The sequence below is a fragment of the Homarus americanus genome, unplaced genomic scaffold (assembly GCF_018991925.1).
Source record: "Homarus americanus isolate GMGI-L3 unplaced genomic scaffold, GMGI_Hamer_2.0 scaffold57644, whole genome shotgun sequence".
NCBI classification, from domain to species: Eukaryota; Metazoa; Arthropoda; class Malacostraca; order Decapoda; family Nephropidae; genus Homarus; species Homarus americanus.
The window spans coordinates 1-12,834 of NW_024730658.1; the positions used below are offsets into that span (position 1 = coordinate 1).

Sequence of the window (12,834 nt, forward strand, 5' to 3'; positions counted from 1 at the left end):
TTAATACTGAAACCAGCAAATACATGGGTCCATTACCCAACATGGGATAATTATTAGCAAACACATACAACCACATTGTGGACCATAACTCCAAAGCATGTCCCAGGGTATAGCACCGGCGCCTCTAACAACTGACGACTACCGTCGCGGTCGACACGTGGTGAGCGTCTGGGGTCCAGCCCCGCGATGTTGATCTGTAGTAAGTTAATCATGTCGAATCACCGACCGATGCATATATTGATCCCTGCTGGTTACCCACCGGCTCAGCAGCCGATGGGGTGTTCAAATAAGCCCACCCTGGAATCTGGGAACAAACGGGAGAGGACGTCACAGGACTGGGAAGCACGATGACAACACAAAACAAATCTTTCGTCTCGCAACGTCAGACGACATTTACTTTATATTACTTTTTTACACTGGGTGAATGACAATTCCACTGTTAAAGCATGAACACTGATGATACTTCACTACAATTGACTGAATCAAACTGAATGGCTATAAAACACCGCTACATACCTGGGAACAAACGGGAGAGGACGTCACGGGACGCTCTCTCCCTCTCCCCCGTGGTAATATACCCCTGAGTTGCCAGCGATCGCTACTCGTGCAACAACTCGACTGTTACTCATTCAAGTATGACCCTCAGTTGACAAAGGTCTGGCGAATTACTAAAGTTGATTTAGACAGACTAATCAAGATTGAGCTTGTCAGGAGAGATTGGAAAAAACGTATTAACAACTGCGTTCGAAGGCGGGACTTACCGGGAGGGATCGCGAGTCGAAGCGTCGACGGCGAAAAACACGTCTTCTCGGGGACGGCTAACCCACTCGTGTTTTGTGGTCGTAGAGTTTAATAAGAATCATTAGTGTTAAAACAGACTAACAGTCAATGTGACCATGACATAAATACAGTCGAGTCTGGATTTACGCGGGTTTGGTTTACGCGTTTGGTCGTTTACGCGGTGCCTTGCCAGAATGAAATTCTTTAATTACGCGGTAAATTTGGTCATTTACGCGGGAAGCGGCGCGGGCAGGGTGCGCACGAGGTCGTCCAGTCATCGAAGCATTACCGAGTTCTTCACCCACCACAGTCGGCCCAAGCCAGGGATAGTGATAGTGAGGATATGGACTTTGAGGGGTTTGACAAAGAGGCCCTGCAAGCCTCTGTGGTGGATAGTGATACAGGTGAGGGCCAATAATCTGCCGTCTGCCTCGGAACCAACCCCCCATGCCCGTGTGCCCAGCCATCTTTTCTACTAACGTAAGTGTTAAAAAACCTAATATTATTGATATTTCTTTTCTGTATTATGTGTGTGCATACCATCATAAAGTTAAGATACTAGTTTTACTACAATGTACGTATTGTGTCGCAAAAAGTGGAGTTTGGGGTCGGCCCAGTCTCTATTTTAATTAATTCCCTATGTTCCATTATTTCATTTACGCGTTTCTCGCGGGCCTCCGCGGGTTCAATTGACCGCGTAAATGCAGACCCAACTGTACTCTATGTATACTCACCATCGTTGATATCGCTATAGAGATGTGTTTTGGGGGAGATAATCACTACTGGCACTGTAGTTATGTGCCGAAAATAAAGATTTTTTTTTTTTTTTACTACAGGTTAGGGAAGGTTAGGTTAGGTTGGTTGTATTTATTGGGCAAAACCCAAGAGGCAAAATTTCGATTTCTGGTTCTTTTGAAAACATCCACAATGCATTGTGGTCATTTTTGGTCTTTGAGCCCAACATATATCATAAAAATGAATGGTCCAAGTACTGAGCTTTAGGGTACTTAAGCACACACGTACGCTGTGGAAGCTTAACAATGACTGGGGAGAAAACACTCGGGGACGCTGTGATGCTCCGCAAGAGAGCGTAGCACACCGAGGTGAGAGAGGGTGGCGCGCCATGTAAAGTAGCCCGTGTTGGGTGACAACGTTATACTGAATTGGTCGGAATCGTGGGTATCTAAAGAGTAGGAACGTTATAACGAAACAGCATTGTGTGGGGCAACATTAAGCTAGGACTGGGTGTACTAAGTTCTTGCTTACATTCCTTTAATACTCTGGCAAATATCTCATCGGGAACTGCCGACTTCTTAGGTTTAACTTGTCTGTTTGTTTACTAACATAGTTACTAGTCACTCCTATCTTGCTTGATCTACTTTCTTCACTATTTCTGTATATAGTCGGTGCCTCGGGTATCATGTTTAAAGTTTCGATGACGAAAACTGTTGAAAAATATCTTCAGATTATTGCTCGGTTCCCTGTCGTTAGCCTGCCAGTATCTGACTGTATTGGTCCAATATTGTCACGTGTTTTAGTGTGATACATTTGGAAGAATCTCTTGGGTTTGACTTTGCCTCCCCTGATACCTTCAGTTCTTTGCTTTTCTTATCTCAGTCTTAACCCTACTGGCCAATTCCTTATAATAATCTCGGAGGCAAACTTCAGCCGTTCTTTGTCCAATAATATTCTTTAAATAATTATCTATCCGTGTTTTTTGTATAGTATGTTCTGCCTTTGTGTATTAAGTAACTCATTTAAATTGTTGTGGAACTTGTCAACCTCAGATCTCGTGATGTCACCAGGTAAAGTGAGGTCGCCCTCTGGGTACATTGTGTGAGGTCATATATTTCACTGGTTGAGTCCTATTTGTTAGAGAGATCTCAGTGTGTGATGATTGGTGGAACCATTGCAGATCCTGTCCCTTTGCAGTTTGGAGTCCCACAGACATCAGTTTTGGGACCACTTGTGTTTACAGTCTACACCAGTAGTCTTGCATCTCTGCCGGATGTCCGTAGATGCTCGGGGTGTTGCCTATTTTCTATGCCGATGATAATGAAATCTTTAATGTCTGATACGTATTAAGATTTGGATGGCTTGGAGAAAACTTGGACTGAATAATCGCAGAACCGAGATTATCGTCATCCAGGGAAATATGAAGGGAGAAGACACAGATGATTGGGCTCCTTTATACAGTACTTTGGGGAAATGTAATTCAGTCCTGTTGATTCTGTGCATAATCTTGGAGAGTAATGTGAATCAAAAATTAATATTAAATAGCATATAAATTCAGTAGTTGCAATTTTCATATTCAAATTCTATAGTACAGCTCAGTATGTTGTTAATCACTTATTTGGATTGACAATGTATTGTGAGTACAGTATTATATTTTTCGAGTATTTTAGCCGATAAAAGTACCAATAATATTACGGTAGTTGCTCAAAGTGGAGAAGGGTTTGAAAGAGAGGGAAAATGTGGAGTAAAATACTAAAAAGAACAATAAACGAACCTTTGAAAACCTGACCTGACCTAACCTATAAAAATCCTAAAACTATAAAGCACGTACAGCACCTTATTGTTGTTGTTTAATGTGTTGAAGTTTTCCGTGTTCAGGTGGGGAGGGGATCTATGAACTTGAAAGTGATTTTTAACCTTTCTATAGATTAAGGAAGGTTAGGTCAGGTTTTCAAAGGTTTGTTTAGTGTTATTTTTAGTATCTTACCCCACATTCTCCATCTACTTCAAAGCCCTGTCCACTTGTTGGGAATTGGTGATGTCTTATACAGTACTGTACTGTAAGTGGGAAACACTGGAGCACCTTAGCTTATGTGTTTATTCAAGACATTGTCAGGTCATGAGACCCAACTGTGGGTGACCTGACATTGCATCAGAAGGTCAGTATTTTGAGACCACTCATCGTCCACCCTACCTCCACCTGACATTGCATCATGTCTGTTCAGTAACAGGAGACCCCCACAGCTCAGTGTGACTGGGAAATACCCGTCGTCGTTGTAACACCGTATCAAAGATTTGTAGTTTTTTAATTATATTTATTTAACTAAGCTTTTAGATAAACAATTCGGGATTATTCTAGTAAAGAAATGGAATTTTTAACTTAAGAAGAACTGCTTATACGGACTCCGGTAGTTTAGACTCCCGGAAATCTTTCCCCAGCACCCAGAAACATTCTGGGATGTGGGCTAGTGTCTGTCTGTGTTGTTTAGTCTCTGGGAAACTTTTCCCGGTAACCGAAAAAAAGAAATCCGAGGACAAGGGATTTTTCTGTGTTTGAGAAAGTCGTTTGGACACCGGCAAATATCTCGTCCCCGGAAGTTGCTTCCATCAAAGAAAGTTGCTAAGTTATGGCATAACACAATAAACACGAACTCAGTACCTAACCTAACCTAACCTAACCAAACATAAGATTAAATACACCTAAAGTGGAGACTACACTGTATGATACTAGTCATGTCTACGTTGTCATTGTCCGCTTTGCACAGCTTCTGTATTTTTCTAGCTAAATAATTTTTTTAATGTCAATATCAGAAATATGATAAAACACGAAATTCATACATGACAAGATCACAGAAAATGGTCTATGAAGACGAAAGGAAATTTACTTAACAGAAAAGGTTCAAGGAAGTCCCGTTGTTTACTGAGAAAGGGTTCTCCTTAGTGGCCAACACAGTCTCTATTATCAGGACCCAGAGGAATGTGAGTTCAGTATTGCTGGATATGACTCATTTACGAACCTAACTCAAGAATCCTGCAGGAGGGGTGTGGTTATCTACGCTAGGCAAGACCTTAGAGCCAGCCAGGCGAGGGTACAGGGAGAGGATGTTTTTGAAGAGTCCAAGTGGTGTAAAATTAAATTAAAGGGAGGGGACTTACTTATCGTCGGGTGTATCTACAGATCCCCGAACTGTGGTCCACTAAATCAAAGGAACTTAAGAACCTTAATAAACAATGCGGCGATGCTCAACCCCAGCCACCTCCTTATCATGGGGGACTTTAACTATGGCGACATCGACTGGAGAAACGAGTCAACCCCGAATGACTTGAATAATCCTGCTACTCTTTTTGTAGAAACTCTGAGAGATAATTTTCTGTTCCAACATGTGAGAGACCCGACACATTACAGAGGGGAACAAACACCCAAGCCACTTGACCTCATCATAACAAACGAGGAGGGTATGGTGGCCAAACTGGAACACCTTGCCCCAGTTGGCACCAGTCACCATACAGTGTTGTCATTCAGATTTAACTGTTACCTAGTTCAAGATAAGGCCAGGCCAAGGTGCAAATATTACAAGGGAAATTACAATGGGATGAGGGAAGAGATGAGGGGTATCAACTGGCCTGACTTATTAAGGTACAAGAACGCAGACACTACGCTGAATATCATAACTAGTAAAATGACCCATTTGATCGATAAATATATACCCAAGACCAAACCCAGTGCTTCTAGGAATACGAGGGGATCCCTACACATGAACCATGCGGCGGTCGACAAAATTAAGAAGAAAACCCAGAAATTCAAGACGTGGGTTGGGTCAAACGATGAGCAAGACAGGAGGATGTATGCAAGAGCCAGAAACCAAGCAAAGATAGTGTAGGAGGGCTGAAAAGGAGTTCCAAAGGCTGGTTGCACGCGAGGTCAAGTCAAACCCAAAGGCGTTTTACCGCTATGCAAAGTCGAAATTGAAAACGCGAGTAGGAGTATCAGACCTGAGGCTTGAAGATGGTAGTTACGCAGATTCTGACCAGGATAAAGCTGAGGCATTGAACAGCTTCTTTTCCTCAGTGTTCACAAGAGAGGATGCAACTAACCTTCCTGCGTTTGAGGACAGACGGTTCGACACAGCACTGACCCACATTGTGTTCACAGAAGAGGGTATTAGAAATAAACTGTCCAGGCTAAAGGTCCATAAGAGTCCTGGACCTGAACTGGTGCATCCTAGAGTGCTAAGGGAGCTGTGTAACGAGCTTGCAGAGCCCCTGAAGATTCTGTTTTGTAAATGCCTGGATGAACAAATGGTCCCCAGTGAATGGAAAGTGGCTTATGTGAGTCCTATCTTCAAGAAGGGCGATAGGCACTCCACGAACAACTATAGACCGGTGAGCCTGACCAGCATAATATGTAAAGTACTTGAGAGTATTATCAGAGATGCCGCGAAGGAACATCTACTACGAAACAACCTTGTAAAAGATTGCCAACACGGTTTTATGCCGGGGCGCTCTTGCTTGACACAATTGCTCAAGGTATTGGATATTTGGACCCATATTCTAGAACGGGGTGGTAATATCGACAATATTTACCTAGATTTTGCCAAGGCTTTCGACAGTGTACGGAATTCGGGGAAATGTCCTAGCGTGGATAGAAGACTTTCTACATGACCGCAAGCAATGTGTGGTGATTAATGGCACGAAATCGTCATCTGTACCTGTAACAAGTGGGGTACCGCAGGGTAGTGTATTGGGCCCGCTGTTGTTTGTTTGTTTCATAAATGATATGCCTGACGTTGTACACTCCTCCATACAAATGTTTGCCGATGACGCCAAGTTATTTCGGGAAATTAAGAACCAAGCGGACTGTGAAGAGCTGCAGAAGGACCTCTGTGGGCTCCAGGAATGGTCGAAGGAATGGCTGCTGAGATTCAATGTCACGAAGTGTAAGAGGATGCACCTGGGGCGTACCAACGGTAAGGAGGCGTACCATATGTCCCAACGGGATGAAGAAAATGTACTAGTGTGAGAAGGACCTAGGTGTGTATGTTGACAATGAGCTGAAGTTCTCGGGCCATTGTGAGAAGAAGGTAAATCAGGCAAATAAATTATTGGGTCTTATAAGAAGGTCGTTCAGATATCTAGACGGTCTGTCCCTCGTGACGATCTTCAGGAGTGAAGTGCTTCCCCATCTGGAGTACTGTCACCCCATCTGGTCCCCGAGATATGCTAGGGACTGTCAGTTGGTTGAAAATGTTCAAAGGAGGGCCACCAAACTGGTGCCTGCACTTCGGCATCTCAGCTACCCTGAGAGATTGGAGCGCCTGAACTTGCCTAGCTTATACTACAGACGGGCAAGGGGGGACCTAGTTGAGGTTTATAAGCATCTCAGGGGGCACTACTCAGTTGAGTGTCCTTACTTGGAGCTGGCGGACGCTCGCCCCACAAGGGGTCACAGCTCAAGATTGAAGAAGCCGCAAGTCCAGAAAACCGTGAGGGCAAACTTTTTCGGAGTGAGGGTTGTAAACTCTTGGAACAATCTACCAGAGAGTGTTGTGACGGCACCGAGTGTGAGCTCTTTCAAGAGAAGACTTGACCAACACTGGAGCGGGTTCAGGTACATTGAGGAGCCGGTGCATGCCCAGTATTGCCAACAGTGCGTGACAGAGACGTGACCGATCGCCCGGGCGGCTAGCGAGCCGACCTTTTGGTGAAGAATATAAAGGAAAAGAGACGTGACCGATCGCCCAAGCGGCTAACAAGCCGATCAGTGGCGAAGAGGATAAAAGTAAAAAAAAAAAAAAAAGTAAAAGGAACTGTGGAGGGTTGGTGACCACTGTGCCGGCGCTATGTACTGTATGTAGATGGCGTTTTAATTCTCATCTTATTAACCTGTTGTTTTTATCTGTGTACTGCAGTGAGTGGGTCAGAGAAGTTAACAATACAGATGTTAAAATTGTTCTTTTTTTCACCTTATCTTCTTGTCGACCTTTTTTTAACTTGCAAATATTTGACTTAACATAAGGTTGTCTTCTATATCTATATTTTCCTTACTTTATTTACTGATTTTATCATAACTGAACAAATCAAAGTCTTGTTTATACATATCAATAATTATGGCCATTAAGTCTTTGGGGACGTCTTCAAAGTACTGAAGGTCAGACTTATCATGTAATGCTCCGATGGATTTGTGTTTCCTCGGAATGGTGTTTTCCTGAAGGTGCAGGAGGCCCAGAAGGTACTCCGCTTCCTTGGGGTTCTCATGCCGCACGATGTACTTGTAGTCAGCTGTACATGGACCACACAGTTGGCTAATGGGGGTCCAGTGATGGTCCAACAGGTCCACGTCCCTGGTCCATAATACGTGCTCAAGGAACTCTGCCATAGTGAAGGAGGCGTTACTGAAATACTTCTTTAGTTTACTTTGTTCCGTCGTGGAGTACCCAATGTTGACAGCAGCAACGACACCAACGTGTTTGCCTACTGTCAGCATCTTCTTGGCTAACGTTATAAACTTTCTCTCGGGGTTAGACGATGCTTTCTTGGTTTCATTAAGACGATGGCGGCTAAACGTCCCAAAACGCTTCCCTGTCAGAAAGCCATATGCCTGCGAAACCTTTTTTAGTGTTGTGAGGTACTGAGGGGAAGGTGCGACGGATCCTTTGTGTATGAGAGCTGGAAGCCAGTATTCCTGCCATCTATCATTCCACGTCTGATGACTTCCCGTTACTTTCCTGTAGGCCTTGTCGTAGGTATTAAGTGGAGACCCATTTAGGTACTTGTCTCTATAATGAAAGAACAATGTTGTTGAAGTTATTATATATTTATGAAGAGCGTATTCTAGGTTAGTAAATACACTAAGTCATCAACAATTAAAAATCAAGAGAGCCATCACATTTGAATCTTAATGATGATAGTTACTGAAGAATGACCGATAATGAAACTTTTATACCATATCAACTGAGAAAACTATAAGTATGAACTCAAAATATTTTCGTGAGTCATGAGTAGACAATGGTGAAGCGTACAAGTAAACAACACACTGATTGGATGAAACTTATTCTTAGGCTGTACAGACAAGCTAACTCTTATTACCAAGGTTTCACCAACTTACTTGTAAGCTGAAACCAGACGACCAAGAGGATGCCTCACAACCAGAGTCTTTAGGTCTTGTAGGCTGCCTGGAATCCTTGTACACGCTTGACTCATGAAGGATTTCCATGCTGTTGATCCAACCTGTGTGTGTGTGAGAGTAGAAGTACAATACTCGCTTATGAAGACGATTGTGTCACATAATTCAGAATATCACTCTGTATGTGTGTGTGTGTGTTGAATTGTGAATTATATGCATCGGTCTTGTATGCACACTACCGAAAGGCATAGAAAGGCAGAGATATTTTTTCTTCAGATATCCGGGAGAGGTTGTGTCAGGTGAGGGAATAATATTTTAAGTGAGAGATCAATGAAAGTAATATATTCACTGACAGAACATCAGAAGAGGGAAAGATGAGCATGAACAAGGGAAGTTGTTCAGTACACATTATTGTTTAGACTTAGGTGTAGAAATGCACTTTGGATGTACACTATATACTGGATGTGTAAGGCAAGAGAAGCCAGGGCTTATTTCTTTACTTGTGCTAATCCCAGACTTAATTGTTGCTTCCCCAGGGGTGTAATTATCGCAATCGATCATCAGATGTTATCCCACAATTAGTATATAACACAACCCGTTACTACCACACCACAAATAAATAAAAAACACTTAAACCACAGTATCTTTTCACTTGGCTCTTCAGGCTTATCATCACTACTGCTTGTTGACGCTACGTGTGGCTGCTGGGTTGTCATGTCATCCAGTTATTTATCTTCTTGGGAGACCAATGATCTTGGAACCTTATCCAGACTTTCCTGTAGTTCATGTATTTGGGAGACCACTTAATCTGTAACGTTGCTCCGTTATATCTATTGTACCTGTATTTTGGAGGACCATTGTGATTGTTCTGGCTCCTCCACCTCTAGTTAAAATGTTGGCAGTTCCCTCTCTACTGTCGTTTAGTTTTCTGAAATTGTATCTATGTCTTGGAAATCATCATCATCGTCATCATCGTCTTCTCTAGCTACTGTTAATATTATTTTTACAAAATTTGATTTTTCGAGGCAAATCTCAAAACTCAACTACCTGCTTATTATGTTCATGTAAGGGGGGGGGGGGGTCTTACTTTAGTTCGCCCCCATAGTGCAGTCACCATGTTTTTGGTCAATCTGTATATCAGTGGATAAGGGCACTGGCACTTCATGGTATTGCGGGACATAATAAAAGTAAAAAGCTGGCCGGAGACAATCTTTTATTCTGACTTTGGTAACACACCTGTATAAAGGCATGACACGAGACAAGACCAAATTGAAAAGTTTTATTCACAACATATTTAATTTAGAGTTGACAATAAATATCATGTGTTGAAGACTTAATATGATATGTACAGATCTTATCTATTATCCATAGTCTGGCAACAAATTGCTCAACATCGCGCCGTTACATTTTCTGACGACGGAGGTGAAATATGCAAGACGTAACAACTCTTGGCTTAGATAAACAATGTCTCATAAATGAGATACAGGTATATCTAAAAATGAATGGCGCCAAATAACGACGATTTGGCACCGACCGTTACACTAATGACATGCACTATACATCACTTGACAAAACAAACATTGCCACATCATGTGACATTAAGTATGTACAGTACAGTTTACAAAAGTTCATTTACTGTATATGCCAAAGATGGCACTATGGTATATATTTTGGGTGTGGTGCAGTTTGGAGCAATAGTTTAAATCAACCATTTCTGTTCCTATAGTACAAAGTGTAATTGGTAAATATTGAGTTTTGTTACTATTGAACTTAACCAAGTTTGTATCTCCCCATTCAGAGATGCTGCACAGATCCGCGTTGATAGAAGTAATGATATCAGTTCTAGAAACAGATCTAGTTTGAGAGTTAGGAGGAAGGGGAAAATGTGAGGAAGAGTGAAGAGTAGAATCATCGGCGTAAGAATGGATAGAATTAGTTGTAGTGTGAAGTAAATCATTGATAAAAAGAAGAAAGAGAGTTGGTGAAAGAACAGAACCCTGTGGGACGCCACTATTGGTAGAGAAAGAGCGAGAAATCGATCCCTCGACAACAACTGCCATGGATCGATTCTCAAGGAAGCTAGAGATGAGAGAACAAAGTGGGGGAGAGAAACCAAAAGAGGGAAGTTTAGATAGCAAAGACTTGTGCCATACCCTGTCAAATGCTTTGGAGATGTCGAGGGCCACGACAAAAGTTTCCCCATAATCCCTAAGAGAGGATGACCAAAGATGGGTGCAATAGGAGAGCAGATCACCAGTAGATCTTGCCTGGCGAAAGCCATACTGGTGATCCGACAAAAGAGAAAGGCGTTCAAGGTGACGGAGAAAATGGGAGTTCAAGATAGTTTCGAAAATCTTAGAGAGGGATGATGTTAGGACAATGGGGCGATAGTTAGAGGGACTAGAATGGTCACTCTTCTTCGGGATGGGCTGAACCAAGGCATGCTTCCAAGAAGAAGGAAAAGTTTTCGTTTTGAGGCAAAGGCGAAAGAGGCGAGCAAGCACAGGGGCCAGGGCTTCAGCACACTCCCTCAGAACACGAGGGGGTATTCCGTCCGGTGGTACCTGATAATATAGCGTACATTTATGTCAAGGAATTATTATATAACATTTAGTAGCATGTGGATTAGTACACGATGTTTTTGTTTTACATTGTTATAATTAAGTTATAAATATATACTGTACGTAAAGTATTTGACGGTAATGGGAAAACATTACTCGGGTCGTGACTTTATTAAATTCACCGTTGATAGTTCTCACCAAGGAATGGAGATGTGAGTGACTGACTGTAGGGTATCTTGTTATTTCCATCTTGGAAGAAAACTTTATTGACTACGATACTGCCACCGTAGGCTGTGAGTTGCTATCATAACTTTTTGGTTCGTTAGCTTTTCACAAATTCTGTGATCCACTTATGTCTATGGTGTAAATACCCAAGAGCAGTTTATCTCGGATAATTCCCTCGTTTGGTTGTGACGGTGTTTACCGGAGAAGAAGTTCGGGGTCCCGGAAAGCACGAATCTGGCAGTTTTGAGCTGGGAAACTTTGGCTATATTTCATGAAATGGACTTTGTTTGAATAATGTTGAAGATTACACCAGAGTTTTCAATGTATCCTTGTACTATGACGCCAAGGTGAAGAACAAAATGCTGAAAATTTGAAGTTATTCGAATGAGCGGGTTCGGTGAGCAGAGAGCAAATAATTTGACGGTTCGGCAGCGAGTCGGCGGCAAGGTGGGGTATTTAAAGGTTGAACCGGCAAGGATGCATCAGTTACAATCAGATCCTTGTGTCTGGTGGTAGAATTCGTGTATAGCTACATTAGAAGATGCAGTTTGTGAAGAAGAAAAGAAAATTGTATATAAAGTTGTGCCAAGACATTTGTTCGTTCGGCTGTTGGTTTCCTGCACTTGAACGGTTTTCTTAAACGTTTTTCTGAGGTCTTTAACACAAGTCGTACAATTCATAGATGTATTTGACTTGAGGCCTGTGAAACCTATTTAAGAAGCGTGGTTAACTAGCGAGATTTTGAATGTGTTCATAATATTGTGGTGAAAACGGTAGTTTACTTGAAATAAAATTAATGTGAGTTTGTATCGTGCTAAGTGATTCGAAAATTTTAAGTGGATTGTGTTGACATTTCGTGACGGAAAGTGAATTCACGAGAGCATGAAGATTATGTAATTAGATGTAACAACTTGGAGATTGAAATATTCTCTCGGCCTGACTCGAGCTAAAGTTGTCTGGATACCAACTTGAAATCAGTGTATATTATAATATTTGAGAAAAATGTATTTATGCGTGTACATGGTTGTGGTGGGATATTGAAAATCATTGAGAAGAATCAAAGATGCAGTGTGTAAAGTAGTAAACAATATTGGTTTGTGTTTTTAAGATTGGATATAGTGTTGCCATAAATCAGAGAGAAAGTGGCGAAGAAGATAACTCTCCCGACAGCGACCGGAGATATAAGAGGAGTAAAGACTGCAGCAGCAGCAGGTAAGTGATAATGGATGTCGAGAGTTTACTTAGCGAGGAAAAGATAGGGATTTGACATGAATAACCATATTGACATGGGTGAGCCATGAGTTGAGTGGTACTTGTTGTAGAGTATATTTTTAATTTAGTGTTGAATACAAAACATGGTGTTGTCTCGATTACAAGTACTTTTTCAATAATAATTGATTAGTTAATACA

At 42.0% G+C, this 12,834-nt stretch overlaps 1 protein-coding gene across 1 annotated transcript; it reads right to left on the reverse strand.

Moving 5' to 3' along the window:
* Positions 1-7,545: 7,545 nt before the first annotated feature.
* On the reverse strand, positions 7,546-8,741 carry LOC121867071. The gene is made up of 2 exons (XM_042366827.1): positions 8,621-8,741; positions 7,546-8,291 (listed from the first exon to the last, which is right to left on the reverse strand). Exons 1-2 carry the CDS (start codon positions 8,713-8,715, stop codon positions 7,562-7,564), a joined length of 825 nt encoding a protein of 274 aa, XP_042222761.1. The 5' UTR covers positions 8,716-8,741; the 3' UTR covers positions 7,546-7,561.
* Between the last annotated feature and the right edge of the window lie 4,093 nt (positions 8,742-12,834).